Source organism: Triturus cristatus, chromosome 1_2 (genome assembly GCF_964204655.1).
Source record: "Triturus cristatus chromosome 1_2, aTriCri1.1, whole genome shotgun sequence".
NCBI classification, from domain to species: Eukaryota; Metazoa; Chordata; class Amphibia; order Caudata; family Salamandridae; genus Triturus; species Triturus cristatus.
In genome coordinates this window covers 1,080,058,234-1,080,074,626 of record NC_140580.1, presented here as the reverse complement: position 1 = coordinate 1,080,074,626, position 16,393 = coordinate 1,080,058,234, and the positions used below count along the sequence as shown (strand labels likewise).

At 42.3% G+C, this 16,393-nt stretch overlaps 1 protein-coding gene across 2 annotated transcripts in view; it reads right to left on the bottom strand.

Moving 5' to 3' along the window:
- Nucleotides 1–1,150: 1,150 nt before the first annotated feature.
- SNAPC4 (small nuclear RNA activating complex polypeptide 4) overlaps nt 1,151–16,393 on the bottom strand; it is a 267,076-nt gene continuing 251,833 nt past the window's right edge. For both annotated transcript variants that reach the window (XM_085613150.1, XM_085613161.1), the window contains exons 23-24: nt 13,240–13,358; nt 1,151–1,692 (exon numbers count right to left, since the gene is read on the bottom strand). In XM_085613150.1, coding sequence (XP_085469276.1) covers nt 1,680–1,692; nt 13,240–13,358 — 132 coding nt within the window. In that variant the 3' untranslated portion in view covers nt 1,151–1,679. The remainder of the gene's footprint in view (nt 1,693–13,239; nt 13,359–16,393) is intronic.

The window sequence follows — 16,393 nt, the reverse complement described above, 5'->3', positions numbered from 1 at the left end:
AATCACAACTCAACTCTGGTCCTTATGCACAATATCAAAGATGTCCATGTAGACTGCTACAACGTCTGCTCCATCACCTCCCTTGAAGAGCATCACTCTTAAGATGCAGCACCAAGCTCATCACAACACAATCACAGCACAACTATGGTCCTTATGCACACTATCGAAGTCTGCCTATGTAGTGACAGCTGCACCCATGCAGGATATCTTAACTGCTGCTCCATCATATCCTTTGAACAACCTAACACTTACGCCACAGCACCACGGTCACCACAACACAATCAGAGCACAACTCTGGTCCTTATGCACACTCCCAAACTCTTCCCATGTAGGGATAGCTGTACCCATGCACATATCCATAATTACAGAAAGCAACATCTGCTCCATTACCTCCTATGAATAGCATCACTCTTAAGTGCAGCGCCAATCTCATCACAACACAATCAGAGCGCACCTCTGGCCCTCATGGACAATACCAAACTCTTCCCATGTAGGGGCAGCTGCAACCATGCAGAATGCTACCACATCTGCTGCATCACCTCCCTTAACCAGCATTATTACAGCACCAAAGTCAACACAACAGAACCAAAACAGTGCACAACTCTGTCCACACGCGGCGTATATAAGAAAACTGAAAGTATTCACAAATTCATCCATTTAGCAATATGCAACCTCTGCTTTTAAATTCAACCTCCTTTGGAAACTATCACACTTAAGCCCCAGTGCCAAGTTTACTACAGCAAAATTGGGGCACATATCTGGCCATGCTCACAGCAACAAACTGCAACAACACTTCGCATACAGGGGACATTCAACACATCTTTGTTAAAGGCACTATAAGATGACACTAGTTGCAGCTGTGTGCGATACAACATACAATGTATCTGGAGATTCTTAAGGGTAACACTGTCAGGTGCCCTATGGTCTTGCGGACCAGTTAGAAAGACATAGTGCTTGCATGATGTTGTAAATCTCTGGAATGCGAAGCTGGTCATGATGTAGAACAAACAGCCAAACTTTTTGTACAACTTTTACAAGCATTCAGTTTGTTCTCATGCCCTCAAGAAGTAGCGACTGGAATTGTCGCACTGTTAACTCCCAAAACACAAACCCTGCCCCGCCATAACTACATGAAAACATCACAACATATGAAAAGCAGTATATTTTTAATGAGAAAATATAACATATATAATCTATCCATCAGTTTACTTATTTCTGTACAAAGGTTTCCACATGTAGTTCAACATAGAAATTAGAGAAACAGTGTAAAAACAGAGACAAGCACAAATTTGATGGATCTGAACAACACACAGTGTCACACAGCTGATATAAATAATGTTTTTAAGGACGATAATAAATTAAGGTAACTTCTTGTTCCTCTCCAGAGTTCTTTGTCCAGGTTTTTGTGGTGGCATCTCGGTATAGCACAGGTAGGATGGGACAACTGGATGCTAATGGACAGAGATCCCACTGTGTAGGCGATGCTTCTCCATCCTAGATTCTGTAGTAAAACTCTCAACCGACAAGCAGCTACTAGGAAAGTTGCGAGTGGCTCCCCTCTTTCTTCTCAACCCGTTGGGATGCACTTCTGCTATGACCTCTGGCATCTGCTTTGTAACAGTGCGAAAGTGCTTCATGAAAGTGCTTGCCTCATGTCAACCACCAGGCATGAAGATGTCTCACCAGTAACCCCTGTCACAAGAAAAATGCAGGTTGGCAATTAGTGCTACCCTGATCAAAGCTCAAAATGAAATGATATCACAGCTAAAATGAAAACAGTTGTCAAAATGTGGCTCTCTGCCTTCTTTTGGCCAGAGCCATAGTCAGGTATAAAGTTAGGTGGTAATGTAAAATCCTACAAATTCTGCAGGAAGTACTGAAGATGGATGAACATTCACTGGTGGAGTTTTCTGCACCATTGGCATAATGTGGTGGGTTAATTTGCACCAATGAACTCTCTTTTGAACTTCGCACTTCCTGTAGAAATCAGGTTTTCCATTACCACTCAACTCGAACTTAGGTCCTTATCATTTTTCAGACCCACTGGAAGTCTAAGAAACCGCGGCCAGTATTAGATCAATGGGAAGCTCAGCTTAAGGCCATTGTCTTTTGGATTGGACTGTATTCACCCAAAATACACAAATCCATGCAGAAACCACCAGGGAGACCGATTGTCGCCAGCATAGGGAGTCTATCAGAACATCTTTCTAAATTTGTGGACTTATTTTTAAAACCTTTGGTAATTAATTTACCCTCTTATATAAGAGATACCATGGATGTGCTAAATAAGTTACAGGATATTGTATGGCAGTGGTCTTAAAACTTTTTAATTCCGTGCCCCCCCAGTGTAGAAAAAAAAAACCACCGGGCCCCCCTCAACATTTTTCACAATTATTCTATTTAACTGGCAATGTTTAAATATTTCTCGACTTATTTAAACATTGCAGCTAAGTTCTGTCACTGTTTTAGAAATGCAAACAAATACAGGATTTCCAAACATACTATTCTGGTGAGGCAGGCCTTACTAATGTGTAATAGTATCCACAGTGTGATTATTCTAAATGTTAGTGGGGGTTTCAGAGAAAATTTGGAGTCCCTTCCCTCTTGACACCTTCTCCGAGCCAGGATTTAAATGACAAAGGATGTCAAAGATGGCCCATTACAGACGAGCTTACTGCCGCTCATTTTTTGGGGCCGGAAAAAAAGCATAATGTTTCTTCTGGCCAGAGACTGGCGCCCACCCTGGGATCACTTGAGGCCCCCCTAGGGGGGCACACCTCCCAGTTTGAAGACCTCAGTTGTATGGGATGGTGAGATGAGTTTTGTGACTCTGGATGTCGTTGGGTTATATACCTGTATAGAAAATAATAAAGGGGAACAAGCTTTGCATCATTTTTTGGGAAATAGGAGCGCTAGTGCCTTGATTCTCAACAACAATTTCTTCTTATTTGAAGGCGAATGGTATCATCAGATTAGAGGTACTGCAATGGGTTCCAGGTTTGCTCCCTCGTATGCCAACTTGTTCATGGGTCGGTTCGAGAGGGAGCATGCCTGGAGCAGAAGGGCTTCCAAATGGATGTATTAAATTATGTTCTGGGGACGGTTTATTGATGATATTTTGGTCATTTGGAGAGGATTGGAATCTGAATTAACTGACTATTTTAAATTCCTCAACAATAATGATTTCAATGCCACTTTCACCATGTGTCATCATAGAGATAGGATAGAATTTTTGGATGTTGAATTGTTCATAGTGGGGGATAAAGTGCGAAGCAAGTTATTTTGTAAAAAAACAGCTACTAACTCTATTTTGAGAGCTGATAGTACCCATCCACCAGCGGTGATAAAAAGGCATCCCATATGGAGAAATGATTTGCATCAGGCGAAATTGTAGCCTGGATCAAGACTATGAATCAGAAGTAGATGCATTGCAAAGTAGATTAATATCAAGAGGGTATTCTTGAAATTCTTTAGAGTCAGTTAAGAACAGAGTTTGAATGGTCAAAAGAGAGACAACCTTGGTGCAGAAGCAGAGAACTTCTGGAAGGGAAAGAGTTGCCTTTATTTCGACATACAGTGTAAATCATAATCAAATTGATAGAATTCTCAATAAAAATTGGAATTTATTTTAAGGAGTGCCAGGGCTATTAGAAGTTATTTCTGATAAACCGAAAATTACTCATAGGGGATGTCCCACTTTAGGAGGTATTATTAAACGTAACTATTTGGAACCCTTAAGTTCGCAACAAGGTAATTGGCTCCCAGCACCACCGAAGGAGTTTTACACTTGCGGAGCATGTAATATTTGTGATTTAGGCATGAACCACACAAAAGAATTCAGTTATAATACTGCCAAAAAATATTGGATTAATGAATTCATTAATTGCAATAGTTATGGAGTGGTGTACCTAATTCAGTGTGATTGTCAGAAAATCTATATTGGAAGCACTAAACGCACTTTAAAACTCAGGATTCAGGAGCACAGGAGAGCGATTAGTAATAAGGATGTTAGATCGCCCCTCTATCAACATATAAAGGATAATCATGAAAATAAAACAAGATTCAAGTTTCATGGTATACAAAGAGTAGAGAAAAGATCTAGAGTAGGAGACTGGGAATTATTTTTGAGGCAGCAAGAGGCAAGATGGATTAGCAGGTGTATATCGGTATCCCAGGGTCTCAATAGTGATAATGAGCTACATTATTTTTTAATTTAATGAGCATTAACAGATGTTGATAGTCGAGGGTACACTGATAGATCATTATGACAGAAATTGTTATTGATGCAGGTCGGGCCCAGTGTGTAAGCATTACGTAAAGCAATGGTGGCAAGTGTATTGAATCTTTATTCGAATAGGGTGACAGGGAATGAGTGTAATTGATACTTGGAGTGGTACATGAGAATAAGGTTGATTAATTGGTTTTTGGAATTTTTATATGTGCCTTCATCCATTCATCTGAAGTGGAGTAGTGTAGTAAAGAGTAGTTTCATGGTGTACGAGAAAACATTACCAGCATAATATTGGGAGTGAAAACTTGTCTTTATTTCTTTGTTTTATATGCGCCTTCATCCCTTTATTTGAAGTGATGTAGTGTAGTAAAGAGTAGTTTAATGGTACACGAGTAAGAATTACCAGCACAATATTGGAAGTGAAAACTTGGCTTATTCTTTCGTTTTTAACGGCAAAGTATGGCGAATTGAACTGGTTATTCCATTGGTCTGATCAGGAACCAATGAGGTTCAGTGGTGCACGGAGAAAGTATTGCCGGCACGCAACCGGGAGGCTTAATGAGGCATATGGTGCACGCATACGAGCGCGTCCATTGGTCCAAAGATAGTGAAGGACCGGAAAGGAACTTTTATTTTCGCCTTTATTTCTACACTTGAATGGTAAAAGAGCAACTTAAAACTTTGTATTCCTTTTACTGTTTTAATGGTAATAGATTGGCGAATAGAACTGGTTATCCCATTGGTTTGATCAGGAACCAATGAGTTTTGATAGCACACGGATTAGGATCGCTGGCACGAAACAGGAAGGCTTGGAATAGGATGAATGCATAACAAGTGCGTTCATTGGTCCAAAACATGGAGGACCAAATAGGAAACTTGATGTTAATAAAGTTAATGAAAAGTTTGTGAAAGACTCATACAATTGGTTAAAAAAGAAGCAGGAAGTGGAAAGAAAATAAAAAAAGAACGTTGAGGGGTAATGGTGTATTTTGATTGGTTAAAGGGATGGTGGACCAGAAAGGAAACATATCAAGATTATTCAGATTTGGAGGCTTTGTGAACGATGATTTGTTTGGTGCAATGGGTGAAGACAGCTAACAGCGGATTTGTGGAGGACCAGAAAGGAAACTTGATGTCAGTCAAGTTAATGAGAGGCTTGTGAAAGACGTATACGATTTGGTTAAAAAGCAAGCAGGAAATGAAAGAAAATAAAAAAAGAACTTTGAGGGGGAATGGTGTATTTTGATTGGTTAAAGGGATGTTGGACCAGAAAGGAAACGTATCAGGATTATTCAGATTTGGAGGTTTTGTGCAAGATGATTTGATTGGTGCAATGGGTGTAGACAACTGACAGCGGATTGGTGGAGGCATGATTTTAACTATTGGTTAAAAAAGAAGCAGGAGACGGAAAGAAAATAAAAAAAGAACGTTGAGAGGTAATGGTGTATTTTGATTGGTTAAAAGGATGTTGGATCAGAAAGGAAACATATCAGTATTATTCAGATTTGGAGGTTTTGTGAAAGATGATTTGATTGGTGCAATGGGTGAAGACAGCTGACAGCGGATTGGTGGAGACATGATTTAAAAGGTGAAGTCAGCAGGAAATCCTTTGACAGCAGGAATTATCGGACTGGCTTTTCATGGAGGAGGCTTATCACGGCCTTAGCTGGTGAGTTAGACGTATTTGAGATTATTAGTTGTTGTAAAGTCAGTAATGATGAAGTGGTTTGGTAGATAATGGGATAGGGTAGTTGTGATTATGGACGAGTTTTACTCTACTTGTCTATATGTTTTATATAGATAATGCAAAACTAGGAACAAATAGATACTGTGGAGCAGTGGATTCTGTGGGAAACTACTTACGAAGACCGAATATTTATGTGTATATAAATTAAGGTATGTTTGACTCACTATTGAATTGATGTGCTAATATCAATAGTTTAGTGAATTTAAGGGCAATAATTATAGGTTTTGGAATTTGTACAGGGTCTTTAGACTTAAATACCAAGGTAGCTGGAATAGAGTATAAGCGAATACAGCAATTCATAAGGCACATTCACCCTTAGTATTTTACATGTTAAAATAGGATTTAATAAGATGTGGAGCAATGCTATTGCCAGAATTAGACTTTGCAATAAAAAAATAATTGAATCCGTCTGTTTAGATCATAGGGTTCACCACTAATGATGTAAGTGGGATATAATTGAACTACAATTTAATTATCGCATTTTAAGAGGCATATCCCTCCTCTCCCTTCAAATTCAGGAATTGGTAAAAACGATTAGGACTTTTCAGTCATTAATGTGACCATTCCATCTTTTTTCAAAATTGAATATTATTCTGGCTAGAATTGTCTGGAGAGCCAGAAGAGGTTGACCGAATAATTAAAGATTAATATATATAGTTAGGTATGTTCTTTGTTTCCCTCTTTGTTTTAACTTAGAGGTATTGGGTAACACATGGGAAGTAGAGTTATTAATGTGACTCTTTTTTGTATAATATATTCTTTTAGAATTGTTCATCATTTAGACTTAACTGAATGGAGTACAAGAAGAAACCAACTGAATAATTATTAAGACTGAAATCTATCAATACTGGTTGTAATATTTGAATAAAGATGATTCAATTGGATATTAAGTAATGCTATAAATTACTGGTCACCAAGGGGTGAAATAGTTTGTAGGATGGGCAATACAGGGTCAACAAACAAATTTAGTAGTTGCAATGGGTCTCATGGGGTTTAAGAGTGATATAATTAACTATGTCTTTTAAGATAATTAGCAATTATTGTACAGAATATTTAAATCTTGCTGTTCATCCTGGGTTGTGGTTAATATTAGAATGGAGACAGGTAGGCTTTATAAGGTGGGAGTGAGTGCAGGTTCAGAAGATACCTTGAATTGTCATGTACAGGTTACATGGTGAATGTTTTTGTTAAATTTGTTCTCAATTTATTGATTGGTGTATATATATTTTCTTTCAGCCCTGATGACGTCCGGTATAGGACAAAACGCGTAGGCTGAAAAGATTTCACGAATATGTGACATATTGATTCATCTGCAACAATTTTGGAATATTTTATTGGAACTTGGCCTGCTGACTGTTTGCTGAAGAAATACAATAATAAATTGTTGATATGGACATTACTATAAGACGTTCCTTTCCATTTTTGTGATTTCATTTTGAGGATTGTGGCCAGGAGCGGTAGGCTACGGAGAGTTGAGTGTCTTCTTTGGAAACTTTGAAGAAAAGTACTGAACAGTGACTATAGTGCACACTTTTTTTGTCCTCACCGTCTTGCTTTTGGCACTATGTATTTGTAACACACTTATCCTGATACATGTTTTAGGTCTGAGTGCTGCATGTAGGCACATAGCCGTATTTGTATAACACAAACCCAACTGGGAGGCAACAAAGCAGTGAACAGAGGGTGGGAACAACCAAGAGGTACGATTCAGAAATTCTTTCTGAATTGCAGGAGTGTCAGATCAGTTTTGATGTCGATGACACTGTTATGCCAGATTCTGGAGCCTAAATGGAGAATGCTTGTCCCTGTTTTTTTTCTTTCTTGTGCTTCTTTTTCTCCAGCCTGGCAAAATCCTGGATCTGGTGTGCGGTTGTCTACCTTACGTTGCCAGTTTCCTGGTCAGGTACTCTTGGGTATCATTTGTGATGGCCTTGAAAGTGATGTGACCGGTCTTGATGATGAACTGAGCCTAGGGGATGCAAAGTAATCATTCAAGATGGGGGTCAGTCTTCTTGAAATAATTTATGAGATGCTCTTGTCATAGGTGCCAGAGTCTTCTCATAGCGGTTGTTGAGCAGGGTGTTCCCTGGTGAGAGAAGATGCCAGATACCATGCAGTACTGTCTCGGAGTGCAAAGCTGTCTAGGTTCATGTTGGATATTAAGGCTTCAATCAGTGGTTGTTTGGAGCTGTTGACGAACAAGAGAAATGTGGATTTTGTCACGTTGTGCTTTTTGGAATGAACTTGACATCCACTTCAGGAGTATCTGAAAGTAGGCTTTCAGTCACTAAATGTTATTGGCCGAGGAGATTTTGAGGTGCAGGTGAGCTTTATTGGCATATCGATGAATCGCTATGTTTTCAGCAAGTAGGCCTTTGACGGGTTCCAAATGGAGGTTGAAGATGAGGGGAGTAGGTTGGGGGTGATAGAGTTAAGAGGTACTGCACTAGAGGCATGGAGGTCATGGCATCTTGCATTTTTTAGCTTCATGACCTGCAGGCGATTGGTGACGTAGAAGATGAAATATATTGTATATTCTCTATCTGCAAAAATGACAGAAACGGAAGCTGCTCCATTTTATGATGTTAAATAAAATGTGATGCCTTCCTCTAAAACTCTGTGTCCTTGCATACATTTCTGAAGTGGATCCGCCTTGGCTTCAGCATATCAATGATTTCAATTGAATTAGTTTCGAATTAAACAATTGTAGCCTTGCTATCTGAGGATCCTTGACCTCACCCAGACCACTGTTCTGTTAAACTACCTACTTACCCCAGGTCACAAACGTGCGGGGTCCCCTTGTTTTTGAAACACAAGTACTTGAACAGTAGCTTTACCTGTAAGACATTGTGGTCTGAAACCAGACTAGTAGCCCTGTAGAAGACTGTTCATGTGATTTGCTCTTAGAAATGGGTGGAGAATACTTTTTCAACACTTTTCTTCTGTGAAGGATCTACCTATCATAAATATAAATATATATATCAGACATTGGCAACATTATCTAGGTCAAGGGTCAGTAGGAGGATGATCTGCCCTGTCTTAAGGACTTCTGGGAATATTTCTTGCCTGAGGGATTAATTGACGAGAGTAGGGGGGTTATGAGAATATCTCCCTAAAGAGATTTGATGATGGCTAATGGGGGATGTTTTCTTCATAGGAGGTGGCCTTCAATGAGTTACAGACAGCAGTAAGCTCAGCTTGCGAATGGGGGATGAAGGCTGTCCATTTGGGGTGGGACGATGAGGGATAGAAGACAGAGTAGAGATTGTGTTGTCCACCTGAATTAGTTGTGATTCACTATTCATTAAGGAGGACTGTAAAGGCCTTCTCCTCTAAAGCCTAGTCCCTCAGAGCGGCTTTGAGCCAGGATAAGAGTGTTGGAATTATCAAAGTTCAGTCCTGTACCGCTCTTCTTGCTCAAGCATACTAACTACAAAGAGTAACTATTCCCCGTTGCCTCTGCTAAATGGGGTCCTGCATTTAGGCTTTGCTGATCGCAGAGTAAAGCAAATAAACAATACATCCCCAATTCTGTCTCCATTGCCAAGCGGTCTCTTTGGAAACAGCATTGCCATCTGCCTCCCAGGAGCACAGAACATAAATAAGGAAGATGGGTCTCATACATTGCAATTTTCTTTCTTGTGTTTACTGTGCTGGAATTCATGCGATGTTGCAGAAAAACAGTCTTCTATTGATGTCCCATCTGCTGAGAACCTGGACTTTGTAACAGGATGAACGCTGTTGAGGGTAGGTAAGAAGCGTTTTCCCCAGGCATGGTCTCGGAGGCGGAGATGCCTCTTGATACCAATGACACCGTCACTTCTGTTGTTCTGGGACCCTTTGCTCATGAAGTGGAAAACACAATGAGAGCCAATTTGTCAGTGTCTATGAGAAAGAAAGCACCATGTTCAGTTAGTTACGTTTTCTGGTACCAGACAGCCTATGTATTTATGTTTCACTCTGAAATGTACCAAAGAGTGATGCTCTTGCAGCAGGATACAGCGGAAAGCCATCAGGTCTAAAAAGCCCCACAGCGGAGGACTCTTGCCTTGGAATGGCTGGGGAAGTGCACTGACCAGGTTGAGAGCATCCAATGAAGAACAGATTCCAAAAGGCTAATTCCCCAAACAGGATGGCCATGTCGGAGGTGGACCTTTCAACCCTCTAGGGTCAAGGTACTCCTACATTAGTTATCACACCAAAAGGTCTACATACTATGTTTAGTGAGAATGTGTATGGAGTAATGCCAATGTTACACAATTGAGATAGGTCTAGTTATCTTTTTCATTGATCTGAAAAGCACACAATTCCTGGCTCATACAAGGCGACACGCTTCCTCATAGGGTGGTTCATCTTGGTCGCAAGGCCAATATGGACCTTGTTCAAGTTCTTAGGTTCCCTGACTAGATTTGCTGTACTTAGAGTGGTTCTGTCTGTTTTTTTTTAAAAGCTGGGTGAATTAAATTGTGTTGTTGTGGGTATAAAACATAAATACTCCCACTTTCACAAGATTAGAAAATTTGGAAGTATAATGGCTAATATTATGGCAAGCTATCTTGCCAGAAAGTCAACATGTTTATACCAAAATATGCTGCCGATACACTACACTTTCATGAAGGTGGCCAATACATATCCGTCCTGCACTAGCCCGAACTTGTCTCAGTATGGACGGAAGGCCAGGAAACCTTCAAATGTACCTCTATAGGCCAGGCAGTGAGGAGGATTACGACCAGTATAAGAAAAAAGACAAAAATTAATGAATGAATGAAGGATTTATACAGCACACGTCAACTCCTAAGAATGTTCACGGCGCTAGATGCAAGAAGCCCCTCGGTACAAGCCTCATAACACAAGCCTTACTGCCTCATAGAAAAAAGCCAGGTTTTAAGATTCCTGCAGAATGCAGTCTCACGGGGAATCAGACGCAATTTGCTTGAAAGTTCATTCCATACTTTAGCGGCCCAGAAAGAGAAAGCTTTACCACCCCTTCGTACACGCTTGAAGCGGGGAATTGACAAGAAATAAGCTGAGGCAGAACACAGTACTCTGGTAAGGAGATACTGTAAAATCTCTTTGCCAGATATCCAGGGCAGAACTGATCCACTGCCCTATGAACGAGCCCCAGGGCTTTCAATAGGATCTGTTTCCTAACGGGCAACCAACAGAGAGCTTTCAGGGCAGAGGAGATGGAAGAACACCTGGGAAGGCGCAAAAGAAGTCTAGCTGCTGCATTGTAGACAACCTGCAGGCGGTTCAACAATGCCTCCACAGCTTCTAAATAGAGGGTGTTTGCATAATAAAGAAGTGAAGTGATCAACGTGTGATTCACCACATGAATCAAGGATTAAGAATGGAGTCTCTGCTCATTGCTGCTTGCCTTGAGGAGAGAATACCCACCTACATGCACACAGTTTGGACTGTGATTGCCAGGAGGCGATTACATGGAAAGAATGCCCAAGGCTCAGCTGACTCGAAAGACTACTATGCAGGTAGCTCAAGACTGCCCACAAGCTTGCCCAACCAGCTGCACAGGATCAGCAAGAACACCTGGTTGAGAGGTGCTCCATCACCTTCTCAAGTTGAAATGGGTGAACCTGCATCATTCCCAATCTCCCCATGCCCTACAGTGTCTGTACTTACCTCCTCCATCACTCCAGTGGGACCAGGAGATAGGTACATTTCATCCCCAAGATGAGAGCTCATCACATAATTCCAATAGGGTTGAGGAGGTCTTCCTGAATCTGTAACCAGAACCATCATTGTAGCCCTGACCATTCCAAAGATGGCACCAGTCGTGGTCACACTCTCTTTAATTCAGACTAGTACTCGATAGCTACTAGTGCCATCGGGTACTTGTGGGGCATCCACTACCTGTGGATGCCCCACAACTTGGAGAACTCTACCGTGGCTTGTAGATTCTTAAATACAGAACCCTGCACCAAAAAAGGTACATTTGGGACAAACAGTGGGAAATTGCGCACCATTTTGCCACCGGTTTCATTAAACAAAAGACACAAAATTGATGGACGGAATGCAGAACAAATCAAAACATTCACCCCCAGTCAAGAGATCTGGGTTAAATACATAATTCTTTTGCTCACCATCTCACTACAGTTTAGACCTGGCCATATGCAAATCAGTCTTGACCCTGTGCCTCATGGGAACAGTCCAGCCCGAACTGCCAAGCCAGGTCTTCCCTGGACTAGAAACAAGCATCCTAGGACCGGTTTCGGGGTTTCACCCCTCTTCAGCCAGGATAGCTTGATTCCAGTGGCACAGTGAGCCCAGGACCCACGTCTGGGCATACCTGGCGCACTTAGGGCGAGAAAGCAAAAGACACACAATTGATGGACGGAATGCAGAACAAATCAAAACATTCACCCCCTGTCAAGAGATATGGGTTAAATCCATCATTCTTTTGCTCACCATGCCACCCCAGTGCTCTCCATGCCACTGGAGTCAAGCTATCCTGGCTGATGAGGGCTGAAAGCCCGAAACCAGTCCTAGGATGCTTGTTTCCAGTCCAGGGAGGACTTGGCCTAGCAGTTCGGGCTGGACTGTTCCCATTGGGCACAGGGCCAAGACTGATTGGCATAAAGCTGGGTCCAAACTGGAATAGCATGGTGAGCAAAAAAAGACGGATTTAGGCCCAGATCTCTGTACTGGGGTGAATGTATGACATTGTTCTTCATTCTGTCCATCAATTGTTCTTTTTGCACCTGTTTCATAAAAGGTGCAAGGGACCAGTTAAACCATTAATTGAGTCTTGTAGCTATTCAATTTAGAGTGCAACAGTAGTATGCCACTGGAACTTCATTGGTAAACTGCCTTAATGGATCAGGATAAGGCCCAATTGCCTGTGACTGCCCTAAGACCCCAAGCAAAGGTCTCCCAGATTTAGAATAACCCACAGATTGCACAAAATCTACAGTTTACAGGAATTATTGGATGTCAATAAGGGATATGACATAATCTGCATAATGTATGTGCTTTGAAACCGCTGTTTATTGAACAATAAAATATGTAATATATTACAGATGCTTATTTGCTTGTACTTTTCTAGGTATAAAGAATCTAAAATTCCATGTTATGATGACACATTCCCAGTTACATCATGAAGGAAACGCCAAACGTTGGTGGAAGCATTCCATGCTGCACTTTATACATACCAACTAAAACTTAGTGTGCTCCTTAACCTTTCTTTAATACTGTGCATGCTCCAGCCAGCAACTACTACGCATTTCTTTGCGAAATGACTTACTTCCTTACAGGCGTTTTTCGTATACGAGTACTTCTCCTTGTCTGCACCTTGGTGCTTTCTGCTGTGACCACCGAGTCATCAGGGGCAGTATGGCTGCAACTTGCTTCAACAAGAGTTTCCTAAATATGAAAAAAAGGAGAATTGGTAAAGTGGAGAAAACAATCAGTTCCTCAATTGACAAAGTGGGGCTGTTGTTCGGTTAGTGTCTACAGTCTTATCTGTCAAGGATGCTACCTGGCATCAGTGGATACTTTTGAAAGACACTGGGTTGCTATCACAGTGGCATAAGATTACCTGATGTGACATCAAATGCATGGAATTGTTCTGAAACAGTCAGTACTCAATTTGAACCAGTGGTTTCCAGTGCTCAGCGCCATTAGTTAACTGTCAACACCAGGACTTATGACAACCAGCCACATGGTGGTGCTGTTTGTCCAATTTTGTGATGAACACAACAATTGTTTAATAATTCTATATACATTAAAATGACTAAGGCTTGCCACCCAAAGCTGTAAAAATAGCTTGGGTGGCAGGTATTAGCCATGTTTAATGTATAAAAAGTCTGAATTGGCATTAGTAGCTCAATGGGTGGTGCAAGCTGCTGTGGTCTCCTGACAAGGGCCCTGGCACTTATCATTTTACAAATTAAGCACTGACCCCAGCGATACATTTTTGAAAAGAATGAGGTTCACTGCCATAAAAAACCAGAAGAGGTGGCATGTAGGAACAGTGTAGCAGCAACATTACCAGGAAGGCTGTAGTGTAACAACGACTGCAATAACAGCCGAGCAGATTTACATATGCCATATCTCATAGCTGCATTACTTTCTGGGGCAACGTCCTGAAGCGGCACAAAGAAAGCAGAAAAGTTCATCGAATTCTTCAGCACCTGGGCTGATTGTGAGGAAATTCGAACATCTCCATTCATAAGTTTACTACTAATTATCAGTGTAGATTTTCAGATTTCTGATATTCACTAAGGTTTCTAAGAATACTCCTGAAAAGCAGCAGCAGCAGTTGTAGTTTCTCCACACTACTCCTGAAAGACTACTGAGAATTTTCATTTATATTTACGAGAGGCCACTTCTGCAGGGGCAATGCAAAAATGACTTTGCAATTTTCCTTTATCTCCTTCATAATCATTCCTTGACCCAGCACTCACTTATGGAGCACTTAGGCCATCTCACCAGAGGGGCCCCTCCCAAGTATCTCACTTTCACTTTTAAAAAAAGCACTCTCTGTACCTATAAAGATGGATAATGATCACATCGCATCCATGTTTTTGTAGACACTCCTAGTGGCACTTCAGGTTTACACAGTGCAGTGGCCATTGTAATTTATTTTTTCTACTCTTAGGTTAGTGGTGCTTGGCCCGCGGGTTTTCGCTTCAAAGATTTTTGTTATTTATTGGGTTCAGTGCAGGGTTCTGCGTTTGGCTTGCACTGATCTGGCCTGTTAAGCCTTTCTTCTTAGCAGGGTCCAGTTTGTAATGACGGCTGCTTATCACTTTTATTTTGTTATCAGCTTACCATTGTAGTGTTGCGCTCTAGCCTTCCTGAGTCACGTGACCCGCGAGAGTATCACGGGAGGCAGTGACGCGAGGTCACACATCCAGCGAAAATGCGACAGCCACTCCACGCATCGCTAAAATTACATTGCGCCTGTTGGACTTTGTCTACGATGTAGAGTACATCCCGGGCCTGCAGAACAGAGTGGCGGATTTCCTGAGCAGGGCAGTAGCCATGGAGGAGCCCATCGCATCATCTGATTGGGACGAAATCGGCGTCGCCTTCATGACGGATCATGAACATACCATTCAGTGCCCAGGACTGGACAGAAGCCTACACGCAGGATGCAGAACTATCCCAAGTCAAGCGATACGTCATGAGAGGTTGGCCGGAAAAGAAGCACATCGACGGCAGCCTCAGAAAATTCGGGGAAGTCCGCGAGGAACTCTCCATTGGCGAGGACTCCATCTTCCTACTACGAGGTGACAAAGTGGTGCCCCCGAAGGCTCTGCATGACCGCATCCTCCACATCAACCACGAAGGACACCTGGGCATCGTGAAAGCCAAAAGGCGAATGAAGCTGCTGTACTGGTGGCCCGCCATGGACATCCAAGTGGAAAGGTTCGTGAGGGTCTGTGCCCATTGTGCCAGAGCGGACAAAACCCTCATCACCATGAGGACCCCCATGGGTGAATTCGCCACTCCCAACAACCCCTGGGAGGACTTATCCATCGACATTGTAGGTCCAGTCCTAGACACCTGGGGCACACCCAAACACCTCATCGTCATCGTGGACCGTTATTCAAAGTGCCCAGAAGTCGAAATCTGTGAGTCCGTTGATTCCGATGCTGTCATAACCTTCCTCACCAGCATCTTCTTGAGGGAGGGCATCCCCAAGTACATCACCAGCGACAATGGACCCCAGTTCACATCGGTCAAATGGACAGCCTTCACCAACAGAAACGGAATCCAGACGAAGCGCACTCCAGTCTACCATCCAGCCGGGAACGTCCAAGTGGAACGCTTTAACCGAGTGATCATGGGCTCGATCCAAGCAGCCATCAGCGCCGGTAAGAACTGGGAGTCCGAAGTCAGAAACACGGTATGGGCCTACCGCATCACACCTACCTTGACAGGCTACAGCCTGTTTAAGATCCTACGAGGCAGAGCACCCTTCACCAGAGACAACACAGCCTGGATGACCATGAGACTACAAAGCAAATGGTCCCCAGCCATTGTCCGCAGCAACATAGAGAAGGCACAAAGCATCTACAAAGCACATTATGACAAAAGGAACAGTGTGCGTGAGGACTCATTGGCAAACGGCGAGATGGTGCGGGTCAAGAAAGGACAACCAGGCCTCAAAGGTGACAGCAAATTCAATGAACCCCTGCGGGTGGTAGAAGCATACACCCGCTCTGCCTTATTGAGTGATGGCTGTTACACGACAAGCCTCTTGTGTCCTTGCGGGGATTCAGGGAAAGAAGCGAATAGCAACCTGTACTTTTTAGAAGCTCCCTTAGTGCAAGCTATAACAACCTGTACTTTTTAGACGCTCCCTTAGTGCAAGTGGTGGAGGGAGTGTCCACTGAGTTTCTCCCTTAAATAGCTCTCCTCAGCAGCAAACCGGTGCTTGGCTTTCAGAT